This window comes from Doryrhamphus excisus, linkage group LG1 (genome assembly GCF_037039965.1).
Source record: "Doryrhamphus excisus strain RoL-2023G ecotype Guam linkage group LG1, RoL_Dexc_Guam_v1.1, whole genome shotgun sequence".
NCBI lineage: Eukaryota > Metazoa > Chordata > Actinopteri > Syngnathiformes > Syngnathidae > Doryrhamphus > Doryrhamphus excisus.
Window position 1 is genome coordinate 19,242,897 of NC_136357.1, and position 27,733 is coordinate 19,270,629.

A 27,733-nucleotide genomic window follows, 5' to 3' on the forward strand; every position below is an offset into this window, starting at 1 on the left:
AATAATAATACTTGGTGTATGTTGGCAGGACTGTGAGATGCCGGCATGTCCGTGGGCCTCTCCCGTCCAAAGCACGCCTTGGCCTGATAACTCTGCTCAGCTCCTGATGCAATGGCGATATGGCTCCTGGACAGCGGTAAGGAGACAAATCATCCATCCATCCATTTTCTCTACCGCTTGTCTTTGTGGGTGTGCTCATCTGGGTATGCTGGAGCCTATCTCAGCTGTAGGAAAAAACATGCTTTCCCACTGAGGGAAACATTCGAAATTGAAATAATCCATTCCAGAGTCAAACTAGCACCATCATTTATTGACCACACAGGCCATGTTTTAACTGTCAATACAAAGTATGGAAATACAGAACTTACAACTACAAAACCTGAGCTTTGTTTGTTTTTTCACCGAATAAATGGCTGAAAAAGCCCCCAAAAAACGTTTGATCTTAATGTATGTCACAGTTTCTTGAAATAACACCATCTCATAAAACTGTTACTGTGACTATAATAATAATCACATTGTAGTGGATGATTATTTATTACAGTTAAAAATTAACTCATAGATAAAAATAATGCACAAGTTTACACAATTGTTTTATTTCTATAATCGTATATATGATTATTTCAGACAGTTAATTCCATTTAACATGACAATCTGTAAAAATATGAAATGCAAGTTATTATTTATTACAGTTTGTTTGACATTTCTTTAAACCTTTTTAAATAATAACCTGTAATAAATAATAGTAACAATACATAATATTTAGTACAGTTTTTTGACTGTAAAAATTGTAAGAACGGTTTACATCAAAACAAACTGGGCTAAATGATCTGTAATAATAAGTAACAATGATGATTTATAAGATTTATTTTGTTGTGTGCCCCGCCACTCGCCCAAAGTCAACTGGGATAGGCTCCAGCATACCCGTGATTCTAATGAGGACAATGATGGAAATAATAATGTAATTATAATGTATAATGCATGTATCGTGTCTGAATATTAAAACAAATCAACAGTGTACATATACAAAAATAAAATGTTAAATTATGTAAGATATTATTATTCATAATGTAATGTAATGTAATAATGAAAAGTTAATAGTAGTTTGCATCTCAGCAGCAGATGTTACCTTTGCACTCTGTAGTGGCTTTATTGTGTCAGTAAACATACAGTATGCACTAAGGATCGACCGATACATCGGCCGGCCCATATATCGGGCCGATATTTGCGTTCTTTACTTGAATCGGTATCAGCCGATACGCGCGTGGTTTCGCCGATGTATTTTTACATAAACAAAAGGGAATCAGAATGACATGAAAATGCCATGACAGCCTTTATTTTCAAAATATTTGACAATGCAAGGAGCAAGATAGGCAAGCATCGTGGTACTGGCAGTACGATGGTCTTGAGCAGGGGTTCTTTACCTTTTTGACGTTGAGGCATGATTTTTTTCAGTGCAGAGTGGCCCGGGGCCCATAGATTGAACTCATTAATTTGTTTTCACTAATAAATCAAATCCACTGACAGTTCAACAAGCTAAAACCTGAATAAAGTTTAATGAATAATAACATGACATGATAAAATACGATAATCACAAAGATTTTTATTAAACCTATCTTAACTTTTGCTAATAATTCATGGAACAAATCAAGCAAGAAAAAATGTCAGGCTTATTAATAAAAAAAGACCAATATTTAGATTTTACTAAGATTTTACTTTTACTAAGAAAAAAGTGAGTGAGAATAAAAATCAATAAAGTCAATTTAAAAAAAGAAGGTAGTGATAACTACTAAGTGGCACCACAGGGTCTTCATTTTTTGTTTTAAAAACCTCTATTGCTAGTTGGAGTTGAATGTCTTCTTCTGATCTTCTGTGAGCTTGTTAAACAACTGACACATTACCACCACTATCTGGTCGGAAGCTGCACTGTAACTGAGAGTCTCATGGATAGCATACAGTAGCATAGCGGCTAGCCTATCTCTGGTGTCTTCAGTTGATAAGCAGCGCGCTCTGAGTGGACAGCTACGGGGGCTGATACTGGACATGGTTAAACTCTATATTTTATCAGTATCACTGCCCTGGGCTTTGACACAGTATAATTTCGGCCTTTTCCCGTATCATTCATGGGCGGTTTCTAGGGTACAGGGCCATTTAATACTGTAGTATGTGATAATACGCAGTCCCACAGCCCTCGCTGCCCACTGGTGCAAAACTCAAAGTTTTTGCGGCCCTATAGGTGGCGCTGCAAGCCCAAGTTTGGTTAAGAATGACTGGTCTAGAGCTGTACACGTGCTGACGTTACTGCATCTATGCTGTGATGCGAGCTGTACGTTGACTACTCTAGAGTGTATCCAAGTTGCTTTTCTCTAGTATTGCCACCTGAGAAGACATCATAAAATTAACGTAAGGACGAAATCTTGCTTCCAGTGCTCTGCAACCTGTGGCAAAGGAACGCGAGCACGCTACGTCAGCTGCCGAGACGCCCATGGAGGTGTCGCTGATGAGTCTCATTGCGCCCACCTGCCCCGCCCCCCAGAGACTTCCGATTGTTTCAGTCCCTGTGGCCAGTGGCGCTCCGGGGAGTGGTCTACTGTGAGTGACTTTTTATTTATTTCGTTTTATGTAATGATTACAAGTGGAAATGTGCAAATTGTAATCCAAAATTCAGTAAAATGAGGGAAAAATACATTTCTGAAACATATTTAAGCATGTGTATGGATATATGTGTGTATATTTTCCACACCATAAGTTGCAATTGTGACTTTTTTTTGCTTGTTTCGGGTGGTGGCTGCTCGGCGGTCCGAGTGGTTAGCACGCATGCCACACCGCTAGGAGACCAGAGTTTGATTCCACCCTTGGCCATCTCTGTGTGGAGTTTGCATGTTCTCCCCGTGCATGCGTGGGTTTTCTCCGGGTACTCCGGCTTCCTCCAACATTCCAAAAACATGCTAGGTTAATTGGTGACTCCTAATGTGAGTGTGAATGGTTGTTATATGTGCCCGGTGATTGGCTGGCCACCAGTCCAGGGTGTACAGCTTGAGCTGTCTTGCCACATTTTCACCATTTTGTGACAGTCACTTTTGGAGTTTTTGGCATGACTATTGATGCTCTTCTGTTGGCAGTGTTCAGTGACGTGTGGTGCCGGGCGCTCCACCCGACAAGTCCTTTGCTCCAACTACCACCAGCCTGTGGACCAGTCCTTCTGCGACCCAGACGAGAGGCCGACGACAGAGCAGGACTGCAGCGCAGCAGCCTGCTCCTCATCCTCCCGCCACCAGCGCATCAACGACCAGCCCTACGGATCCCCCAAAGATCCTGGGCGCCATCCCGGCCACAACAGCTGGAATGTGCCGTCCACAGACAACCAATGGAGGACGGGACCCTGGAGCGCAGTATGTACAAAACACGTTGGGGTTCGCTCATTCCTTGTGGGAGTTGTTGCATTATTAGTTTGGGATTTTGTTTGTTTGCAAAAAGATCAGCAATAATTCATTTATATTTAATAGATGCTACATAGCTCATACACATGGTAAGCTAGGCTTTGCTTTTATGGTCATGGTTTCATTTTATTTGAACAAGTTGGAATACATCACATCATTCAATTCACAGTTTAAAGGACTAGGAAAGAGTAGACCCCCCCCCCCCCCATCTGCTTCTATTGCACTACATTTATTCACTTCCTGGATTCCAGATGTCATTTTTAATATATGAAGAAGTTTAAGGTGGTGTGACCATACAATGATGTAATGGTGTTTTTTCAGAACTACAATAAATATTATTATAACCATAACAATCAAAATGGTGATATATAATAATAGAGACCCCAAATCCCCACCCAATAAGTTAGATATGGTAGAACCAGAGAGCAAGCTCTTCGTCCAATTCCATCGATCCGCTTCCAAGTTCCTGGTGAAGAAACTGAACACCGGCCTTCTGCATGCGACTCATCAAGCACAATTGTTATGAACCGCCTTCAAAGCTGATAGGCCCTCCTCCGCCGTGCCAGCAGTCGGATCCGGGTGCCGGACACGGCAACCATGCCTGAGGACGGGTCAATGCGTCATTGCATGTTTCCACGCGTCGAACAGGCCATGTGACATTCTGAACGTCGACTCGACCACCCTTGTAAAGAACCGCCCTGGAGCCGGAACGGTGGCCTCACCCCCGTGCCAGCGGCCCGATCTGAAACCGGACTCGTTCAACTGGCTCCAAGGAGGGTTGGCTGCGCCACCAGCACACATACGGTCACTGAACACCTCTTTCAACGGCCGACATAGCAAACACCTTGAACCGCCTTCCAGGCCTGATGGCCTTTCTTGTGGTCCCACCCTCGTGCCAGTGGTTGAATCCGGAAGCCGGACACACCAACTGGTCTGAGGAGGCGTGAGTGCGTATCGCCCATTTACTTGTGATGAACAGCCCATGTACCTCATTGAACGCTGCCCTTCCACGGCTTAACAAGCACCCTTGTAATGAACCACCTTTAGGACCAAACAGACCTTCCAGCTGATCCTCTTCTTTTGTATTTTGACTTGACATTGTTGTGGTTGCTAAGCAACACTCATGTCAACGCCATCTGTTGATTACACCATTAGTTTGGCTTAACAACTTAACTTCGGTGTTTAATATTTGTTGTTATGGCGAGTTTTGTTTCTCACCAGTCGTTCCAGCCCAGGATATATCTCTTCAAGAAGATTCCGAGATATTATTAAACTTGGGCTCGCTTGCTAGCTATGGCTGGGTTAAACGATTATTTTTCATTGTCCGTTGTGTCCGCCGCCATATTTTGATTCAGAGTGACGGCGCATCGACTTGCAGTTCTTGGTAGTGCTCCCCATTGCCTGCTAGTCTTGTAACGGCTATCGGCTCCTTACTGTTTGTTTGTTATGGAGACTTGTGCGAATTAAGACAATTTTAGAGTTGTCACAAATTGTGGTTCGGAATTTTCCCAAAAAGTTTAAAAGTCCAGTCGCAAAATCTGAGCTCTTTCTCCATAAACAGGAAGTGATTTTACGACATTTTACGATGTGTAGTGTAGCCTGTTTTGACTTTGATTTCAATTTTACTCTTTTCCAAAATGTTCCACATATTTCATAACCAACTGAAAAGTGTAATTTAGACCCATTGAAATCCTTTCATTTTCCAGCGTATCACATGGAAATAGAATACGTTCAAGAAAGATTAGCATCCCAGAAAAAGGCCCGTGCATAGATAACAAAACATTTGTGGCGCTATTTCCTGTGTGAATGAGGCAGTCAAATAGGCAGACGAAGACGCGTTTATCCACATGTAGCCTCCAACTACTTGGAATGGGTAGTAGAGGAGTACACATCAAGTATTTGCTCTGTGTGCTCTGCAGTGTTCCAGCACATGTGCAGGCGGATTCCAGAGGCGCGTGGTGGTCTGTCAGGATGGTGACGGCCGTAGTAACAGCTTCTGCGATGAGCGTGTCAAACCGGCCGCGTCCAAGAGCTGCAATGCGGGGGCCTGCCCCCTGTGGAACTACGGCATCTGGGCACAGGTGAGCTTTGTGTTTCTCAGTACTCAACTTTCATCCTTGTTGTGTCTGTGCGATGCCGGCTGATGATCTCCTCCCAAGGGACAATACTACTGAAATAAACTTGGACATATTTTAGAGGAGTCAGTGTACAGCTTGTTTTGGCTGTTGCAAAGGAGGTTACTTGTTACTTGGAGGTGTGTGTGTGTTTGTGTGTGTGTGTGTGTGTGTGTGTGTGTGTGTGTGTGTGTGTGTGCTCTTTATCTTTAACCAGGTTTCTGCTTCAGAAGGTCACAGGCTTTTCAGGTTTCCTTCATGAACCACAATTTGGCGGTGCCAGGCAGCACTCATGCAGACTACAACGGTACCGCCACCGTGCTAAATAGTTCTGTACATAAGAATAAGAATAAGAATATTAATATATCATGTTGCTATACACATTTTTGAGGTACTCAAAGAATGAATAAATCATAAATCAAGTTTGTGTTGTAATAGATTCAAATATTAGTTAATCAATAATCATAAGTCTAGTATATATTTTAATAGAATAAAAAATATATTTGAAATGTATTATGAATATTGTCATTTGTGGGAATCAAGTTGTCATTTTGAGGGATAAAAATAAGTAATTTTACAAGATTAGAAAGGTTTAATTAGTAATTTTGTAAGAAAGAAGTCTCAGTTTGACAAGAATAAAACCAAAAATGTGATTATTTTTTGTAAGAAAAAGTCCTATTACAAGAAATATTGTCATTTTTTAAAGTAATGACATAATATTACAATAAATATTATGTCATTAACAAAATAACATAATGTTATGACAAAGAAAGTCAAAATATTACCTAAAATATGATGTAATTTTTTTGATTACAATTTTAAGAGTAATTTTACAAAAATATTACTGAATACAAATAACACCACAATATTGTGACAAAATAGTCAGGCTATAATTTTATATTAAGAAAATGTCATAATTTTATGACTAAAATAATGAGTATTTTTATTTTTTCATAAGTATATCCAAGTTCCTTTCTATGGCAAATGTACTGTAATGGTGTATACGATACGATATGGTAGTACTTGTACTTGATATCCATTGTAAATGACGAATACTTGGAACGTATTGTTGGTCCGGATGTTCTCAACATCCTTCAGTTGTGTTTCTCACCCTTCTTAATCAAATTGCTGCCACTGGCAACGTTCTTTGGCCCCACGGGGGGTCGTTTTGCAGTTGCACGCAATAAACAAACGAACATTCATTGAGTCAGAAATGCATATGCCACTCTGTCTGGATACTCGATTCCACATCACGTTGAAAACTCCGATGAAAAGCCAGTCTTACACATGGTGTCATTTGGGTAGTGTCACTCAACTTTCTTGGGATGGATTCCCTCAGTGCACTCAGAGCTGCGGCGGCGGCAGGAGGACTCGTCTGGTCGTGTGTCAGAGGCCCAGCGGCGAGAGGCTCAGCGACTACAACTGCGACGTCCTCAACAAGCCTCCCGACACAGAACAGTGTAACCTCCAGCCCTGCCCAGGCTCCGCCTCCTGGCACCGCAGACCATGGAAGCCGGTACGATGATAGCGCTTACTTAAAAAACAAAATCTCACCTCCTTGCTGGTGCTGTTGCGTCGCTGTGTGTGTGCGTGTGTTTACACATGGTGCTATAACACACACACACACTTTAAAACTACTTTTAAAATACACATGCACACACGGCCTATTTTTGACTCAATGTGTGTGTGTGTTGTTCTGTATCATGAGTACGCAAGTGTATATTTGTGTATAAGACTTTATTGTGGCTTTGAAATTCAGCAGCTGGCAGAAAGGTGTTTGTGTTTTGAATATGGAACGTTTTGTACAGTACTTTTTTTGTTGTTGTCGCCAATTTTACAGATTATTTAAGGTTTGCCGCCGGTGCCGCCGCTCAGGACGCTTTCATCCATTTCATTCCATTCCATTCATTTCATCCATCCATTTCCTATGCCGTTTATCATCTATTTGTATTTCATATTTCTACAATTTAACAAACAATATTCACACTCCAGATTTTTACAACAAAAAAAATCGAAAAGCATTTTAAAATAGCTATTGTTAAGCCATGAAATGCTCAATAAATTCTCAATATATGAATTTGTATAATTGCAGTTTGTCATTGGGCTAAATAATATTAAATAAGGGTGTCCAAAGTGCAGCCTTTTCTTCTTGTTTTTTGGCCTGTGGCAGAATAATAATAAGTAAAATGATATAAGTAATAATTTAAAATAATAAAATAGAATAAAGTCCAATGATGAAGACAAAAAAAATTGCAAAAAAATCCAAGAACACGTCATATGTATTTTTAAGAGAATGTTATGAGGGAAAATAACCTAATTTTGGTAACATAACTTTGAAATATGAAGGAAAAAGCATAGAATATTGTGTGAACAAAGTCAATTATTAAAAATAATTGACGAGGAGAAAGTTGAAATAGCAAACAATACAAAAACATCGTTTTACAAGAATAAAGTCGAAATATGAAAATATATAATTTTCTGAGAATAAATGAAATAAATTATATGAGGAAAAAACTATGTTTTAACAAATATTAAAGAAAAAAAAAATTTTTTTAAAGTCGTAATATCAAGACAAACAAAACAAACTAAAGTGGTATTTTTAATTTAAAAAAATTATAGGTAAAAAAGTCAAAATAGCACGAGAAGATTATTTAAGACGGAATATTTGGAAAATTTGGAAGTTAAAAAGGAAAAGCAAAAAAAAGTACAAAGAGTGAATGATGGCAATAATAATACATGACAAAGCTGACATGCATATTTTTCTAGAAATATATATAACTTCTCAGCATATTACATGTGTTGTTTTACAAAATAATATGATTTTAATTTTCACTGTGTGGCCCTGGCTGGACAAACCTTTGGACACCCCTGCTCTCCACAATGCTTATATCATGTCAACGAGCCGATTTATTGTTGGAATTACATTTCTATTCATTCATCGTAGCAAATCATTTTGAAGGACTAACAGCAGCAGACAGATACCTCTTCTTCATTTTCATTTCATATGTGTTCATATGTGTTTTATATATATTTATTTGCTAATGCCTTTTGCAGCTTTTAATTTCTGTTTAAAACACTTGAATAATTGTTTTTAAAATCAACAAACAATGCAATGTTTTGAACCTGGTGCTACCATTGGTTTACTACAAGAATGAAGCTGTAAGTCCAATACAGGAAATAGTCACAATTTTATTAGAATAAAGTCAGAATTTTACCATAATAAAGCAGAACTATCACAGAGATTCAGGTTCAGGTATAATTTTTTATGTGAATATTGTAAGTGAAAAAGTGCTGATTTCACAAACGCACACAACTACATGCTGTATACATATACGTGTGTGCGTGTGTGTGTGTGTGTGTGTGCGCGCACACGTGCATGCATAACCTTTGGGGGACAAAATGTGTTGCATAAAAATAAAACCAAAATATGATAATGCAAGTCATAATGTCAGAAAATCCTATTGAAATAAATATGATTTAATTAAAAACATGACATCAATATTCTATGACAAAAGTTTGCCCCCTTTCCAGATTTTTTTTTTTTTTGCATGTTTATTTTATTGCACTTTGCCGCATGCCCATATGCCGCTGATCCTCATTAGGGTGGCGGGGGTTTGCTGGAGCCTATACCAGCTGACTTTGGGCGAGAGGCGGAGTCCATGCTGGAGCGGTGGCAGCACACCTCACATTCATACCTATGGACAATTTAGAGTCACCAATAAACCTTAACATCCATGTTTTTGGAATGTGGAAAGAAACCTGGAGAAAACCCACACAAGCACAGGTACAACATGCAAACTCCATACAGAGATGCCCAAAGGAGATTCAAACCCAGGTCTTCCTCGTGATCTCACTGTGTGGCCAACACTAACCACTTTCCACTTTCCACATGTCAAATCAAACAAATTAATTTCATTAGTAGTTGATGACAACATAACTAACACAATGTAGTTTTTAAATGAACTTTTTATTGTTTAAAAAAAACAAAAACAAATCTGATCCAAACCTACATGGCTGTGTGTGAAAATGTGATTGCCCCCTAAATGAGATTACCTGAGATCTATCAGTGTGGAAAAGGTTGTAAAGCCATTTCTAGACCTTTGGGACTCCAGCCAACCACAGTGAGAGCCACTCTCCACAAATGGCCAAAACATGGAACAGTGGTGAACCTTTCTAGTAGAGGCCAGCCAACCAGAATGAGCCCAACAGTGCAGCAACGACTCATGCAAGAGGTCACAAAAGACCCCACAACAACATCCAAAGAACTGCAGGCCTCACTTGCCTCAGTTAAGGTCAGCGTTCATGACTCCTCCATAAGAATGAACAGCCAGCATGGCAAAGATCAAAACCACTGCTGAACTAAAAAAAAACATTAAAGGAAAACTGCACTTTTTGTTGTGGACTTTTTGGAAGATGTGTATGATGTGAAAAAGAACATCATATTTCCATCAAAAAAAGAAAAACATCAAACCAAGAGTAAAATGTGGTGGTGGTGGTGTGATGGTCTTGGGCTGTTTTGCTGCTTCATGACCTGGAAGACTTACTGTGATCAATGGAACCATGAATCGTGATCCAAAACACACCTATCTCCCCCAGTTGGACCTGTGAGTCCAGTCAAGTGACCTATCTCCCCATGGGGACCCGTGAATCCAGTCCATTGACCTATCTCCCCCAGTTGGACCCGTGAGTCCAGTCCATTGACCTATCTCCCCCAGTTGGACCCGTGAGTCCAGTCAAGTGGCCTATCTCCCCCAGTGGGACCTGTGAGTCCAGTTCTGGTCAGATTTTAGTGATGAGAAGCGCAGTCAGGCTTCTCAACACAAGATTGGTTCAAACGAGTAAAAGCCTGCTCAAAATAGCAGACCTCACAAAAGGCTCAGCCATAACCTCATCGATCGCTGAACCAAAAACTAAAAAAATAACATTGTGAACATGAACCCCACCACTCGACCCCCCACTAACTTAAAGGTACCAAATACCACCCAGAAGTGCATACAATTCAACACGAGTTCCCTAGCCTTACTTACTTAACCGTTTAAAGCCAATGTGCACGTTTCACTGTCAACAGTCTTAACGTTAGCGAGCTAATGCTAACAGAGCCAACAGGAGAACGCCCAACCGTAGATGTAAATAGAAACTAAATGCAGTGGAAGGGAATAATCTCCCGGTCAAACTCCGCCATTACTGATAATTGAAAACAGCATCTGAAACCCAGTTGAGGTGAAATGTTTACAAAGCAAATTACGGATGCAGCTAAGTTGAACTTCCTCCTCCGTTGCTATGAGGGGCAGCCAGCCAACGTCAAGGCGAGCAGTCTGTCACCCTGTCCCCGCCCCGACTGTTGAACACCAGTCAGTCATTACATTGGCTGATCCGGGCATGCACTGGGGTCTCACATGCAAGAACTCGGGTAGACTGATCAGAAACTTTGGCATGGATTAACATGATAATACAGCATTCTAATGTATAGGTCAGAAAATTGATCAATGATAAATGACTAATAAAATATATATAATATAATATATTTACATTTCATTTATATTTATATATTTATATTTTAGACTAATATACGTATATATTTTGCATTGTCAGTATTACAATAATAAAATCTAAAATGTGATCATCATTTTGGTTTTATAAAGACATTTTCTGGCCCCCATGGAAGGCAATTTACATAAGTATACTGTAAACACTCTACAGCAGGGGTGGCCAAACTACGGCCCGGGGCCACATGCTGCCCACCAAGTGTTTGAATCCGGCCCGCCAGTTGCTTTCTAAGTATTTCAACTTTTAACATACAAACTGGCATCATGACTTGCAAGTCTTATTTAGTAAAAAAAAAAAACAACACAACTGTAAAATTAAATGACATAGTTTGATGTGGTCTGATGTTTAGTGATCCTGAAAAAAGGGACATGAGAACATACAGGTGATAGTATAACACTTTTACAGATAACATTAGACAAATAATTCAAGAAAAATTATAAGCATAAAATAGTGTGTGTGTGTGTGTGTGTTAAATATATGTTCTGGACAATTTTGTTAACTCAATGCGGCCAGGAGTCCAAATATTTGCCCACCCCTGCTCTATGGTATATATGTACTGTATTGTCGATGATGGGCTTCTATTGTGACAGAAGCTTGCGCTTTATTGATCTATGCTACAAAGTCAAACGAAAAGACCCAAAACTGCTGGTGTTTATTTCATGGTACCTTCAAAGCCGCCAGCATGTCTCCTTGCTTGTATGTGATCAATTGTCAGGGAAAAGATCAATTTGAGTCATTTAGTGCTGGTAATAAAACCACGGTGTTTCCAGAGGAGCCGCTTCCCATGGAGCTGACTGATCCTGAGGGTAGACCGAGGTTGTCATCTGGGGTCAGATGCTCATGACATCAGCAGCCTCACGTTTCCTTACCCATCTTTGCGTCTTGTCGTGGCTTGAATTCCTGGAGATGGTGTTGCATTGGGCTTTTAGAGCAACAACATGCGCTTTTTGTGTAAAAGCCATGTCGGCCTCCCAAAGCAGATGATGCGTGATCTTGTCCATCCTTCAGCTTTTTGCCTCAGGACTTCTTCTCAAACATGATTGTCTTGTGCTGCTCAATGGATGATGGGAATTTTTTAAGTCACCGGCCCTGTGAAGGTCTGCAAGTGTTTAGCTGCTTCTTTGTGGACCAGCACCAGGATTCTGTCTTTGACAGGAAGGGGACTTTATTTGGAAACATTCCCAATCCTTATGTGAAACATGAACACATATTTTTTTTCCTTTTCTGTGCATTAAAAAAAGTTTATTTCAGCTAACTTGTGTTTATAATCATCAAAATACGGCAAGATACTGCAACTATTACATATTATCATCAGTGTACGTGTTAATGCATGATCAGAGTGTGTACATGAAATGATGCAATGTTGTTAGAAGTTTTTTTTAGAGGGATTCATAGTCGAAATAGGTGTATCCCAATGACAGCATTGTAAGCTAGCTGAAATTAACTTGTTTTCTTGCACAGAAAAGGAAAAGAAATATGTGTTCCTGTTTCACATAAGGATTGTGAATGATTAAAAAAAAGTGCAGTTCCCCTTTAAAACGTACCGGAAAAATGCCTGTCAAAGATCCTCTGTACAACAGGAATAGTCTGCTGGAAAATATGTCAAAGATCCTCTGTGAGAGGAGCCCTCTGTTGTTTTTAAGGACAGACCACAAAAACGTTAGAGACGGGGCAGGACACATTTGTGTACACAGCAGCTCTATGCTGCTGTTAAGCACAAATGGCAGAAATCTCATCTCAATGATCATCATCTATATGAGAGGAGCATTCTGCTGTGTTTAAAGATAAACCAGCTATTCAAAGATCATACAGTATATGACAGGAGTGTGCTGCTGCTTTGCAAATTTCCCCCGTGGGGATGAATGTATCTCCCTACCTACCTACCTACCTACCTACCTACCTACCTACCTACCTACCTACCTACCTTTATACAAGGCTAGTTATCGCATGAATATCTGCTCTCAGCAGTTTCTGCATCCAGAGTGGACGCTCACAGTAAAAATGATATAATGATATAATATTCCAATAAGTATTATTGAATTAAAATTGTCATAATTTGAAGGCAAAAAAGTCAAAACTATTACAAGTCAGAGTTAATGAAAAGAAAATTTTTCAACAAACATTTATCATTTACCAGAAACCCTTCAAAAAATGCTCTATCATTATGTTTTTGAGACAATAAGCTGCATTACGAAAATGTTAAAACGAGGACTTTCATCATCTAATATTAAAAGGTTTTTCAAAAAAGAAAGAATTTTTACCATTTTTTTGTATCTTCATTCAAAAGAAAGAATTTCCCTCTATTGAAATGTAAGATAAAATGTACGATGTAAAATGGATATTAAAGGCTTGTCTTGATGTTATATTTCTTTCTAAATGCTTGCTATTTTTCAGACCTGCGGCAAAGGCAAACAAACTTGGATGTTCAATGACACAAAAGAACATTTGACCAAATAAGTCGACATGCATCCTTCTTCTCTTGTGTCAGCTTCTTGGGGAACGTTGGCTCCAGATCTTCTTTGAGGTTGTTGGCTGACATTAAAAGTTGGAGCACTTTTTCTTACTTGACTGCCATGGGGAATATGACTCAAATAAATAACGTCACAGGACATGTGCGACAACAGAAAGGCCCCATTGTGGAATGTTTAGTCCGGAACGTCTGCTTGGTATGTCTTTGCTGAGTGCTATTGACTTAAAAAGGAAATAGCGTGGAAGAAACCGTATACTCGGACCATGCAAGGTTTAGTTGGACAGGACACAGTAAAGCAAAACTACAGTATGTCAGAATTTCCCGCTATTTGCTTTTATCTTTCTCTTGACATTCCTGTCCTTCCTCCCCTTGACGACATTCTTACCAGCTCTTTCCGTGTGTTTTGTTTTGACTCTCTCTGTGGACGTAAGCATACAAAGAAGGAACACACAGACTCGCATGTTCTGTGATTCTTTATCGTCTGTCCTTGTCGAGTTTCCTCTTGAAGTTTCTTGACGTGCTGATACTGGTGAGACAAGAGACATGAGATACAGATGTGCTCTTAGTTCGCCTCTTGCTTGATTTGGACTGTGAGCGACTTAAATATAGTAGAATGTGGAAGGTGAGGGTAAAATGTCATAACTAAGAAAGTGATACCATATTTGTCTATGTTGAGATCCTAAATATTAGAACAGACAGACACTCACAATTTGAACACGACCTGAGTAAAAAAGGACATACTGTGTTTGTTTCTTCCACACGGCAGACAACATTCTTAAGCAAATTAAGTAGAAAATCATTTTTAAAAAGGCTTAAAAATGCTACAAATCCCAGTTTGGAAAAACCTCCACCAGCAACTCATTCTGCATTGAAAATATTGTTTAATTCTAAAAAAAAAAAATAACAATGCAAAAAAGTACCATGTCTTTCACTGATGTCAATGCATTATTTTTCATTCAAAATGTGAAATACTGATACTTTTGATACAAAATTATCGAAACAAAAGGCTGCAGAGCCTCAATTTGTGGTAAATGCAAAAAAAAATGCCATAACTGGAATTACAAATTGTCCACGTATTCTTAAAAACATGCACAGATTGAAAGCCATCCGAATACAAATGACATGATTTGATTTCATGAAAGCTGGCAAGACTAACATTGCAAAGCGGATTGAGAGGCAAACATCAATGCTCTTTTTAAAAATAAATAATAATAAAAAAATATAAACTTGTTGAATTTGTGTGACATGTTACAGGAATATTGTCCAAAAAAATGGACTTACCACCCATTTTGGCCCCCACCCTCAGTTTGTAATAGGAGTAGATTCTTTTACCAAAAAGTTAGCATCTTTACTTTGAGCACTGCTAACTGGCTGAGGGTCGTAATTTGCATGTGTCCGATTCCCTTACCTGCGACAGGGTAATTTCTGGGTTGCCAGTATGAAAGTAGAGCAGCTACACACGATAACCAGCACAGAAAGCTTTCTAGTTCTTCCAGAATCTGCACCCATTCAGCTGTATTATTCGTGATTCCCCGCGAAAACGACCTGTTTTAATGTATTCGCCCACAGCACGCTTACTCCGCTGTGGTTGGTCACACTCCCAAGTGCTGAGAAGGACTTCCGGTTTGTGCTGCTAGCTGCGAACCCAACTTTATAGGAGTTGATAATAAACGGCGATGTATCTTTTTAAATTGTTAGCTTGTAACATACAGCCACATGTGTTGGATCCCAAATTCGATCCGGAAGTAGAGACTGTACAGTCCCAAGTTTCTCAAGAAAAGAGGTTACTTCTCTCAAGTAGCTTTAGCATTTTAGTGTTTTCTACAGCATCGGTAATGTATGATTTTTTTGCAGCACTACCAGTGGAGAGCCACTAATTGTGGTGGGAAATGACTATTAGCAACCCTGCTCCCTGTATGCACACTCTATAATGCTACATAGACAAGCGCTTTTGCTCCAGGACTTGGACAAAATAAACACAGTTAGGACGCTGATAAATTGTTACTTACTACTTGCCCTTCTGACTCTTCCACACGACCAAGTAACGTTGGAAAGGCGTAGGGCTTCAGCAAGTGTTGGCTAGTCCAGCTGCATACTGGCCCATGTTCATATAACAGTCCAGTGTGAAATGCTGTTGACAGATTAAAATGCATTTCTTTTGCTGGTAGGGAATCAGGAACTCCAACTGCTTGTGCCCGATGATGGCGTCTTTAGGAATTGTCAACAAATGTGGCATTCCCTTACGAGCCATTGCATTTTTTTTTCAAATTCCTGTCCAATATTCGCAAAGCATTCATTAGATTTTACTTACTTTTGGCATCTCCATCTATGAAATGAGAGTGGTCTGCTTTCTTAACGCCATTCCTTATAATACTATTTAAGATGCCCCATGTTGCTCTAATGTTGTTTTTGTACTTGTTTAGTAATTGACTGTAATATTCCGTCCCACAAACTCTCAAAACTTATTTTTATATATTCTGTTTTTTTCTGCTTCTTTAGTTTTTGCATTATAAATCAACACAAATTGTTTTTTGTTCTTACAGGCATTTTGCAATCATTTTGTCATCCATGGATGATTTCCCTTTGTTTTTATTATTATTCGATACTTCTCTCTGTGGATGTCTCCTATCTTTGTTTTTCCAAAACTTTCGTCTGCTTGTAGTCTTCTGAATATCCTTGTATCTTCGCTCTTTCTCTTTTTATAGTTTTCATTGGAAATCGAATGCACTGGAAGATGGTCACTAATATCATTAAATAGCAGTCCACTAGTTGTATTGTTATCAAGGTCATTCATGAATATGTTATTAATTAGTGATGATCTGTAATTCTACTTGGTCTGGTGATTTTGAGATATAAACTCTGTCTATAAACATTATTGATAAGTAATCTATTCTGTTTTGCTTATTTGAATTCATAAGGTCAATATTGAAATCCCCACATAAAAATATTACTTTTTGGCAAATGTCAATTTTTGCTTTGATCCAATCCTCAAATATTTAAATGCTAGACTCTATAGATACAACTTATTAATACATGTTTTCTTTTTGCTGATGTGAAAGTTTCCATGTATTGTTTGCGTGTATAGTAATAGCAGTAATTTCTGATAAGAGATAAGAAGTTGGTGTTTGGGTGTACTTTTTCTTGTCCTTCTTGTTTGTATTTGTTGTAAAATTTAGCCTTTTTTTTTTACTAATATGTTGAATTCAACCACAAAACATTGATCATTTATTAATTGATCATTTGTTAAAAAATGCTACAGAGTGAGTCTGCAATGTCGGAATGATGACAGTATTGCCTCATGGGCCAGCCGGCTCTCATAAGAGCTTTTTTCGCTTGCCTCTTGACAATCACCACACCTGTTCACTGTTTGTAAATTAAGTGGTTTTGCACTCAATTATGTAATTTACTCTGCAATCGTGAAACTGTCGCTGAGGAATGTCGCTCTGGAGCTACCTCATGGCTGGATTGTTCCCTCTCGCTCCATTACATGCAGCTGTATTGCTCGTGTCTGTGCTTTTCTTTCCTGAAACGTCCAAAAGCTTTTTCCTCTCCCTTGGCTTGGTTCATGTATGCAAATTGGATGAGTAGATTCCAGTGTAATCCTTCCAGAAATCCCCTCTACACCTCCTCCTCGTCCGGATTAACTGGGCTAACCATGTGAAATTAATTTCTGTGACAACATGGGTGGTCAAAAGCATCACAAGCGTGTTTCCCATGCGAGCCATGCTTAAATTCTCAGAATACGAGCAGCATGAGCATAAGTCAAGCGCAGTATTGGGTAGTAAAGAAGGGTGCTCCTACCTGTTGTCTTCAATATATATATGCCCTCATCTTTGTCTGCGAAGTTGTAGTCGTCCAGTGGTCCGCTAACGCTGCGGTGCTGTGCCAGCTCTCTTGATGAACTGACCCTCATGAACTGACATATGAAACGAAGGAGGAGCACTTTTTTTTCCTCCCCCAGATAAAGTTCAGCCAGAGGAGCGTCCGTCCCCATGCAGCTACAATTTTCTTTCTTCCTGCCTCTTTCATGATGTAGAGGAGGGGCCGACTCCTCAACTCAACACCCCACCTCCCACCCACCCACCACCAGCACCGCCACCACAAGCCTCTCAAAAAGCTGAGCTGGTGGAGGGAGTTATCTTCTATTTTGGCGTGCATGTGAAACCACCACGCTCTGGACCCGGCTTTGATGCTGCCGCCCTGTCTTTAAAATGTTTGGGTAATTACAATGTGTGGCACAGCATGTGTCTGCAGTGTCAACTCCGCTGTTGGGGGAAAACAACAAGCGTTAGGGTCCTGCTTTTCCGTGGTTACTCCAGTCTTGTTTGTTGTTCTGAGATGTGGGGTTATCATAAAGAGAACAATGCCATATTATGTCCTTCATGTGAAATGGAAAATGTGCATTTCTACAGTGTCTTACGTATTTGAAGCCCATGAAGCAAAACATAGCCTAATTGTTCATTGTCTGTCATCCCCCATCTCTGAACCAGTGCTTTCATCAGGGTGTCTGGTTTATAACTGGTTTTCTCCCCCTCCCTCTCTCACGGTTGCGTTCCTGAAGTTCTTCATAGTTCATTATTGGTACCAGATGATGGTCTCGTCGCCATACGTCTTGCCTCTGCAGTTGACAGCAGGCCCCCTGGCTAAGTCATTGGTTTGTTTACAGTTTAAATAGCCTGGCCAGCATTCCTTGAGCGTGAGCGTTCCATTTCGGTTGTTTAGCCAAGATGTTTGGAGTACACTCGCTTGGCCGTGAAATGCAGACAGGAAGCAGGGTCAATGTATCTATTTAAAAGAAGGAGAGAAATCTTGGGAGTCTGTCTTCTGGCGGGGCTGTAGTGGAGGTGGCCGGGCCGGTTGGCTTTGGATGCAGGCTTTTGTGCATCGTGTGCAGGCCTCAGGCAACCACGTTTTTTTCCCTCTTCCCTTCATTGATGACGTTACTAGCAGTTTGAGTTTTGCTAATAGTGTGTGGTGAATTATTAATTGTAGTGACCTTCCAGTGTGCTGGAAGGTCCATTAACTGTTTTAATGGTAGTGATTTATTTTATATGTAACACAAACAACATTGTAGCAGCAGAAAAATCTATACCCAAGAGTAAAGGCAAGAGTAGGAAGAAGTCTGTACCATGTTGGACAGAGGAGTGTCATCAGGCTATAAAACAAATGAGCAGGCATTCAGATTGGTTAAAAGAACTCACAACATACCGAATTTAATTCTCTATGAAAAGACTCAAGCAGCAGTCAGAAGAACAATCAGGCAAGCAAAAAAAGAAAGACGCAGTTCGGTTGAAAGAACAACGCTGGTGGGAGAAATATGGGGAATGATCAGGAGAACGGGAGGGGCAGGAGAGAGCAAAGATGCACAGCTCAGAAAACCTGTCCAAAGAAGGTAAAATGAAAAAGAAGAGGTCAACATGCAGGAGTTTTAGACACCCTTTGGATGACACACTTGAAGAGATGCTGAGTGCTATTAGCACCCAGACCCAAACCACCTACTCCAGGGAAGCTTTCAAGAGACTGTTAGAACTCTATGATAATGTCTGGGAAGAGGGTCGACTGTGAGCAAAGTGGAAAGAGGCGGTGGTTATTCCAATCAGGAAGCCAAGGAAAGATCCAGTAAAAGCATCGAGCTAACTCCCAAAAGCAGAGGATGGATTCGTGGTATGCACAGTAGACATTGTTGTAGTGTTGGTGGCAGTAAAATGAGTGGAGTTAAAATGACGCAAGAGTACATCTTCCGTATCCTTTCAAAGACATCAGTCAGTTATATAGATTATTATGACTATATCATCTATATATGACAGGCAAGGTGTATCTTACATTTTCTCTGGCAGAGCAAATCTGTCTACAGGTAAGGGCATTTACATCGATAATACTATCTGCCCCAATGGCTGGACAGGACAACAAAAAGCATCACAGTGTTTCACTCGGATGTCAGATAAGGTATTCTATATAGTATACAGTATACAGTATACTAACAGTGTACACACAGTCACAAAGATAAACAACAGAAGGGCCAAGACACATTTCTTTGGTTGCCAGCACAGTTGGTAAAGAGGGAACTGCCAACATTGAAAGTTGAAAGTTCTGTTTTTTGGAAGGATGTGGTTTGACTATTGAAGACACACGGTTGTTCAATAGAATATGAGGGATGGTCGACTCAGGGTGTGAATGTTTCCGTATGGCTGTGGTAAGGCTGTGGTAAGGCTGTGGCTGCAGCTAAGTTATGTGCAAGTAATGGATGCTAACCGCCTAAAAACCGAAGAAGAAGTGCTACGTTTTGTTAGCTCAAACTGTCTAAAAGAGTTCATATCAAGCTAAAGATGCTGGAGTTATAATTGAATGCTCCTTGTGTCATCTTCAGTCATTAAATGATCCTAATTTACCTTCCCATGTAGTGTTCGGTGACTTGTGGCCGCGGCACCAAACACCGGGAGATCACCTGCGTTGACCACAAGAACCAAAGCAAACTGGAGGAGCAGCACTGCCGTCACCTTCCTCGGCCACGGGCACAGAAGACTTGTCGGGGCCGAGGGTGTCCCACTTGGAAGGCCAACAGGTGGAGCAAGGTATGAATCAACTATGTTACATCCAGTTGTAATTAATCAGACTTTACTTTGGAAAGTTTTAGCAGGTCACTGGAGGTTTACATCCGGGAGTGAAAAATTATTTTAATTTCAAACATAATATATCATAACTGAATTTGTTCACCAGACAAACCAGAGCAAAGCATATCAAATTACTGTAGCAACTTTTAATGGCACTGCAATGTTGATCAAAAGTTGAAATATTATGGGACAAGGAAAGAGGAAAGTTAAAATATTTTGAACATTTGAAAATAGCACCAAAATGGGGGGTTTTAATTTCTTGAAAATGTGGTTGGGAAATTACTCTTGGTCTGTCCCGTCACCTTGGACCTGTTTGCCTTGGGAGACCCTACCAGGGGCATATAGCCCCAGACAACATAGCTCCTCGGATCACTTGGGCACTCAAACCTCTCCACCACGATAAGGTGGTGATTCATGGAGGGGAATAAGATGGAGTGATCCAGAAGACCTTTATGATGACAACAAAGACGAGAATGTTTTTAACATAGGGATGTCCGTAAGTGTACTAGGCACCAGGACACCCGAGGCCGCAGGTCTATGATCGACTTTGTAGTCGTATCATCAGACCTTCGTCCGCATGTTCTGGACACACGGGTGAAGGGAGGGGCTGAGCTGTCAACTGATGACCACCTGGTGATTAGTTGGATTAGATGGCGGGGGAGGATGCTGGACAGACCTGGGAGACCCAAACGAGTAGTTAGGGTCTGCTGGGAATGTCTGGCAAAGTCTCCCGTTTGTCGAGTCTTCAACTCTTACCGCCGCAGAACTCCACCTGCATCCCGGGGGAGGACCGGGATAGTGAGTCAGAATGGGCCACATTGCTGAGGCAGTTGGTTGGAGCTGCAGCTGAAAGGCGGTCGGCGCCACTCATGGCAGCAGGCCCCAACCCCGATGGTGGACATCAGAGGTCAGGGCCGCCGTCAAGCTGAAGAAGGAGTCCTATCGAGCATTGATGGCTTGTGGGACTCCGGAAGAAGCTGACAGGTACCGACAGGTTCCATAGAGGAAGCAGAGGACTCCCTGGTGAAGTGTTCTGGGCATGCCCAGCCAGGAAAAGGCCCCAGGGCAGACCGAGGACACGCTGGAGGGATTATGTCTCACCGTTGACCTGGGAACGCCTTGGTGTCCTTCCGGTGGAGTTGGAGGAGGTGGCCGGGGACCAGGAAGTCTGGGCTTCCCTACTGAGACTGCTGCCCCCGTGACCCAGACCTGGATAAGCGGAGGAAAATGGATGGATGGATGGAGGTTGGGAAATGTATACAGTGTATATTAAGGGAATAACGTCAAAATATTATAGGAATCTGGTGTCGTACTGCTGCTGCAACTGCATTTTGTTGCCTGAATTATTTAGTCCAAAAAAGTGTTCTTATGATGCATTTGAGAAAAAACATTTCATTGGAGGAGAGCATAGAAAATGACTGCAATGCAATTTTGTCCGACAGAGAGAGCCAGAAGCAAAAATAGGGAAGATGATGTCATTTCATTGTTGGCATTGTTCAGGCCCAATGCAAAATGTTTGCATATACAATATTGAGTTTGAAGTTTTATTCATACCGTAGTGAATGTCAGTCCTGCTCCAGCCACGAAAATTCAGACGGTCTAGCCTTCCTCACACTTCCTGGTTTTGTCACGTGTTCTCATGTTTACCCTGACATCCTGACAGAATATCTGCCTTCAATCGCGACAGTAAAGTAACAAAATTATTAGTTTTTTAAATTAGGTGTTACAGGACAGATAAGAAATTTGATCTTTTTACAAATGTATTTCCAGCTCACAGCTCAACCTGATATATTAAACCAGGGCTCTATGTACATTAAAAACAACAATTACTTGTCCATGGGGAATCCTTAAGGTGAGAACTACTTGCCCGAACTTGCCCCATGTAAAATGAAAAGACTGCCACAATGATATCATCTAATTCATCAGTGTTTAATATATTTAGCATCAATATATGCTGATAATTCATCAGATAATAGTACTGACGCATTGTATTTGGAGGAATGTCTGAAAAATAGTGTAGATGTATGTTAACATGGCATGCCATACTACCTTACACATGGTAGTCGTAGTAAGCAGTGATATTTATAAGTTGTGCACCACAATGAAACATTATTGAATAGACACATTTGTGCACTAGTAAAGTGTTTTTAATCCAGAAAAAAATGCTCAATGGTCAAACAATAATTTGTGAAGCAAAGGTGAGAAAAATACACAGAGAAATGGAAGCGCTAGATTTTGTAGCTTGAGCCCTGTTAAACAGTAGTAATATTCATAGCTAATTTATGTAGTTATTACGTTTTGGCTATTTCCTTCATTTCTACAGCAATGATTAGCAGCAACACAAGTTTTAAGTTTTATATTCATAAAAGTTAACACACAGAATGCAGTCTACAAATACGCACTTTTAGGATGCAGATCCCAAATTCAAACACAGCTATTAATTAGTGGGTGTAGGAGTTAATAAATGAATAAAGAGCTAATGGAAAAGTGTTTAGGAGCTACTGGAAGCTCATGAGCTCCTGGCTGGAGACCACTGACTTAGCTTGCCTGAACTCAGAGTAGGCACCACTGGTGGTCCTCCACCCTCGTCTGCCCGAGGAGGAGCACTCATTGTTGCACACACTTTGCACCGCTGGTGCCGTGGAGCTCAGAAGCCAGACATGAGGGTGCAGCGAATCGTGGCACAACATTGGTAGTGGAAAAGTGGTCATGAAACTTTTTGGGGGGGAGAGAGTTGGCTACTTTGCTGATTTCACTTGTTGCGGGTTATTTTGCTAACCTAGTATTGCCTGTGGTAAACAAGAGAAAAAAATTCCTAGAGAACCATCAACTCCCTCCACTCTCTTTCTTCTCATCGTGATTTCTGGAAGCAATCATCCTTTGTCTACAAGCCACCAGCAACCAATGAAATCTGGATATCTTCACGTCCATGCATTGACACCTTTTAAAAAATGTATGCACCAACTGCAGATCCCCTCCTTTGAGCCACATCATGACGGTGTTATTGGGTTTCTCGCATGCACGACTGCACACTTCTCAAGTGTCGTGGCATGATGTTTCAAGCAGTGTCACGCTTATGATTTTGTTAGCTTTTCCAGGGCAAGGAACCATGTATTGTAACTATAAATATGCATACATATATACTGTTTGAAATTGTTTTCCTTATTCTGGCTCGGTTCTTTGAGTACAAACACAAATCATCTGGGTGAGGTCGTAGTGGTTCCTCACTATGCATCTTACAGACTATCAAGGACACAAGGTTCAACCTCAGAACTGTAGTCTCTCCATGTATTTGTGGAAGTCTGGTAGCAGGAAAGCCAATGACATCCTGTCTGACTCACTGACTGACGTCTAAATATTATTCCTACACTCCTAACACGGAGCCTTGTTTTGTGTCTGTGTGTGTGCGTGTGTCCGTGTGTGTGTCCCAGTGCTCGGTTACATGTGGAGTGGGACTCCAGAGCCGAGACATCTACTGCAGGCTGAAAGGGAGCGGAAAAGTCAGAGAAGATCTATGTGACACTTCATCACGACCCCATGATGTCCAGCGGTGCCAAACTACAGAATGCACCCGTTACAGTTGGATAGCTGCTCCATGGAAGGAAGTGAGTTCTTTTGCTGCTTTTTATGTTCTCAAATGTGTTGTAGCTACCACTTTGTATTTCAAGGGAAACTGCACTTTTGGGGAATTTAAAAAAAATACACATACTGTATTTCTTTCCCTTTTCTGTGTATTATAAAACGAGAAGTTACGAGTTAATATGAGCTAGCTTACAATGCTGTCATTGGGATACACCTATTGAGTATGAAGGCATGTAAGAAAACAAAATCCTGCATAATTTAATTTACATGCTGTGATCATCCATTAACATGTACACTGATGATAACAGCGCTAAGCTAAAGGCTAAGCAGCTAGCAAAAAAGTGGCGATTTAAACCGTCCCTTCCATGCTGGCTGTGCTGGTGAAGAATGTAAAGACCTACAGGGAGTGCAGTTTGTTGTGCTTTTCTGAATCGTGGCTCACATCGCGCGTCCCAGATGCTAACGCGGAACTACCCAGCTTCAGCACAGTCAGGGCGGACAGATACACAAAAGCCTGTGGGAAGCGGAAAGGAGGAGGACTTGCAATGTACGTGAACATAAGGTGGTGTAACCAGGGACATGTAAACCTTAAGACCTCCATATGCTGCAGGGACATTGAACTCTTGGCAGTAAGCTTGCGTCCCTAATACCTGCCCAGAAAGTTTGGACACGCCATTGTTGTCATCGTTTACATCCCGGCGTGAGCTGCCGAGGAAGTAGCATGGGACGTCATCCACTCCGCCATTGCTAAGCTACAATCAGCACTCTGAAGCTCTTGTGTTCTCTGGGGACTTCAATCACGTTACTCAGGACACAACACTACCTGCTGTCACCCAGGATGTGGATTGTAAAACCAGGGGAAATACAACTATTGACCCGTTGGATGCAAACGTCAAGGATGCGTACACCGCCACACCACTGCCTGAACTGGGAAAGCAGATCACAACCTGAGTCTACTTCAGCCTCACCACAAACCAAGAGTGAGGAGGCTACCCACAACAACACACTCATTCAGGAAGTGGTCTCTTGAGGCAGAGCAGGCTCTGAGGGACTGCTTCGAGAACACGAACACTGACTGGGATGTACTGCTCCGCCCCAGCAAAGCAGCGGATCCAGATGGAGTATCCCCACGACTGCTAAAGGCTTGCGCGCTGGAGCTAGGGGACCCTCTACAGCGCATCTTCAACCTGAGCCTGGAGCAGAGGAGGGTCCCCCAGCAATGGAAAACATCCTGCATCATCAGGCCACAGGTCCGCCATGCCCTCAACCCGCTGCAGTTTGCGTATCAGGAGAAGGCGGGAGTACAGGATGCTATCCTCTACCTGACACAGCGATCCCTCTCTCAACTGGACGGGGCAGTGGTGCTGTGAGAATAACGTTCCTGGATTTCTCCAGCGCCTTCAATACTGTCCAGCCCCAGCTCCTAGGAGACAAACTGCAGAATATGGGAGTAGGTTCACACCTGGTGCCGTGGATCACGGACTACCTGACGAACAGACCTGAGTATGTGAGACTGGGGGATTGCAGGTCTGACACCATGGCCACAGCACTGGAGCACCAGAGGGGACTGCGCTCTCTCCAGTCCTTTTCAGACGCACACATACTAGGGGTGCAGCTGGACGACAAACTGGACTTGTCTGCCAACACAGAGGTTCTGTGCAGGAAAGGACAGAGTCGACAGGCTGGCATCCATCAACATCTGCAAAAAATGCTGGAGATTTTTTACCAGATCATGGTGGCGAGTGTCCTCTTCTCTGCGGTGGTGTGCTGGGGAGGCAGCATCAAGAAGAGAGATGCCTCATGTCTGGATAAACTGGTGAGGAAGGCAGGCACTGTGGTGGGCATAGAGCTGGACAGCTTAACAACAGTGGCAGAAGGACAGGCGCTGAGTAGGCCCCTGTCAATCATGGACAATCCACTGCACCCACTGCACAGCACCATCAACAGGCAGAGAAGCAGTTTCAGCAACAGGCTGCTGTCGCTGTCCTGCTCTACCGACAGACTGAGGAAATGCCCCCCCCCCCCATGCCATGCATGCATGCTACAACCTCACAAAGAACAAACACTAACACGGACATTGTGCTTTACACAGGAACACGGCACCTCCTCACTGCTCAAGACAGCTGACAGCTTATGGCAACTTACACTGTTTTTTTCAATTTGGCTGTGTACTTAAGTACTTACTGCACCTTAAACTGTGTCTTCTAATCATGTTGTGCTTTTTTAAAGATATTCAACTTCTACGAAGTATGCTGGAACATGCAAATTTTCCCATGGAGATGAATAAAGTATCTACCTACATACCTACCTAACATGTAATAGTTAGTACTTTGATGATTTAAAACACTACGCTTTTCTCTGTACATTGATACACATACTTATGCTACTTCTGTCAGTAACAGCAGTATAGATACAGCAACAACACTTACGATGTCTGCTCTCCAGGATCTTCTTGAGTTCTTGAGTCTTGTTAGTTCACCAAATGAAAATAGGTGCTACATAATATCGCTGGAGCTTGGTTGACATACAAGTCAGTTATGTAAACGGAACGCTGTTAGCGTTTCTTTGAGTGTTTTTTTGGGAGAGCTTTAGCATCAAAATAGGTATTACCCATTACGTCCATTGTTAGCTGGCTCATATTGACTCATTTTCTCACACCAGAATTATGGGCAAAATTCCCCCAAAAAGTGCAGTTCCCCTTTAAATGTGACATATTTCCACTTTATGAATGCTTAATTCCCTGCATTGCTCAGTTCTTCATTGTCACCTATGCCAAGATTCTGTTGTTGGTTGTTAGTTTCGGTCTCAGTTTGTTTGTTACTGTGCTAGTCCGTGAGTTTTGTAGTTTGTTAGCCCGTATGTTAGGTTCTTACTTTGTTAGTTGGTAGGTTTGTTTTTTGTTTGTAAGTCAGTTTGTTCGTAAGTAGGCCTGCTGCTGTTGGATAGACATGTTGGCTAGACTGTGGAATGGAGATTGGCGAGTTTAGATGCAGGGCGATATTGTTAAGGGTGCTGGCAGTGCCTCCACTCCTGCAGCACAAGAACGATCGCCAACACTTCCTGGTTACCCTTATCATAATTCCTTCCTGCTATTATGAAACAACATTAGAAGAATGCAGATGGTTGAAGCTTCTGGTTCACTGGGGGCCACTGGGATACTACCACTTCCACGAAAAATTGGAGAGCAGGGTTAGTATGCATAAGAACCAAAGCACTGCTAAATAGTTGTTTGAGTAACGAAAAAGCACTTTCCACTTCTGGAGTGCAAATAAAAGGAACATTAACAGATGTGCGCCTTATCACAGGTGCATACTGTAGTCACAAATGAACTGCCTGTAAAATTGAGCAAAGCCCAGAAACCTCAGGAATGCTTCCTAACCCTTCCTATGTGGAAGAAACAAGACAGAAGAGTGGAACTTATAAAGAGACTGTTCTCCTCTGCTGGACCAGACACATGTATTGTGTATGTTCCTGGAAAAAATCAACATATCATCCAGGGACATGAGGCAGAAACAATTTATTTATTTATTTATTTATTATATATTTATTATTTATTCGATTTTTTAACAGCTGCTTTTGAAAAACTGCAGAGGTGCCATCAAAAATAAGAAAAATACTGGCTCAGAAAAATGATCCTCATGATACAGAATCAGCAGGCAAATTGTCTCCTAACTGCCAAAAATGTTAACCCTCTTTATTCTTAATTGTCTACACTGAATCATTTGGTTAATATAATAAATAAATATATAATATTGGGGGTCCAGTTGCACAAAAAGGACAGCACACTAGTAATGATTTCATCGATACTGAAATATATATATATATGTATATACAGTGCATCCGGAAAGTATTCACAGCGCTTCACTTTTTCTACATTTTGTCATGTTACAGCCTCATTCCAAATTGTATTAAATTAATCTGTTACCTCAAAATTCTACACAAAATACTCCATTATGACAATGTGAAAAAAAA

General features: G+C 41.2%; 1 protein-coding gene across 2 annotated transcripts in view; it reads left to right on the top strand.

The window, feature by feature from the left end:
- The window catches only part of LOC131130761 (A disintegrin and metalloproteinase with thrombospondin motifs 20), a 115,868-nt gene that overhangs the window by 70,181 nt on the left and 17,954 nt on the right, over nt 1–27,733 (top strand). For both annotated transcript variants that reach the window (XM_058074673.2, XM_058074674.2), the window contains exons 24-30: nt 29–136; nt 2,425–2,589; nt 3,120–3,389; nt 5,357–5,518; nt 6,891–7,067; nt 19,970–20,140; nt 23,611–23,784. In XM_058074673.2, the coding sequence (XP_057930656.2) occupies nt 29–136; nt 2,425–2,589; nt 3,120–3,389; nt 5,357–5,518; nt 6,891–7,067; nt 19,970–20,140; nt 23,611–23,784 (1,227 nt within the window). The remainder of the gene's footprint in view (nt 1–28; nt 137–2,424; nt 2,590–3,119; nt 3,390–5,356; nt 5,519–6,890; nt 7,068–19,969; nt 20,141–23,610; nt 23,785–27,733) is intronic.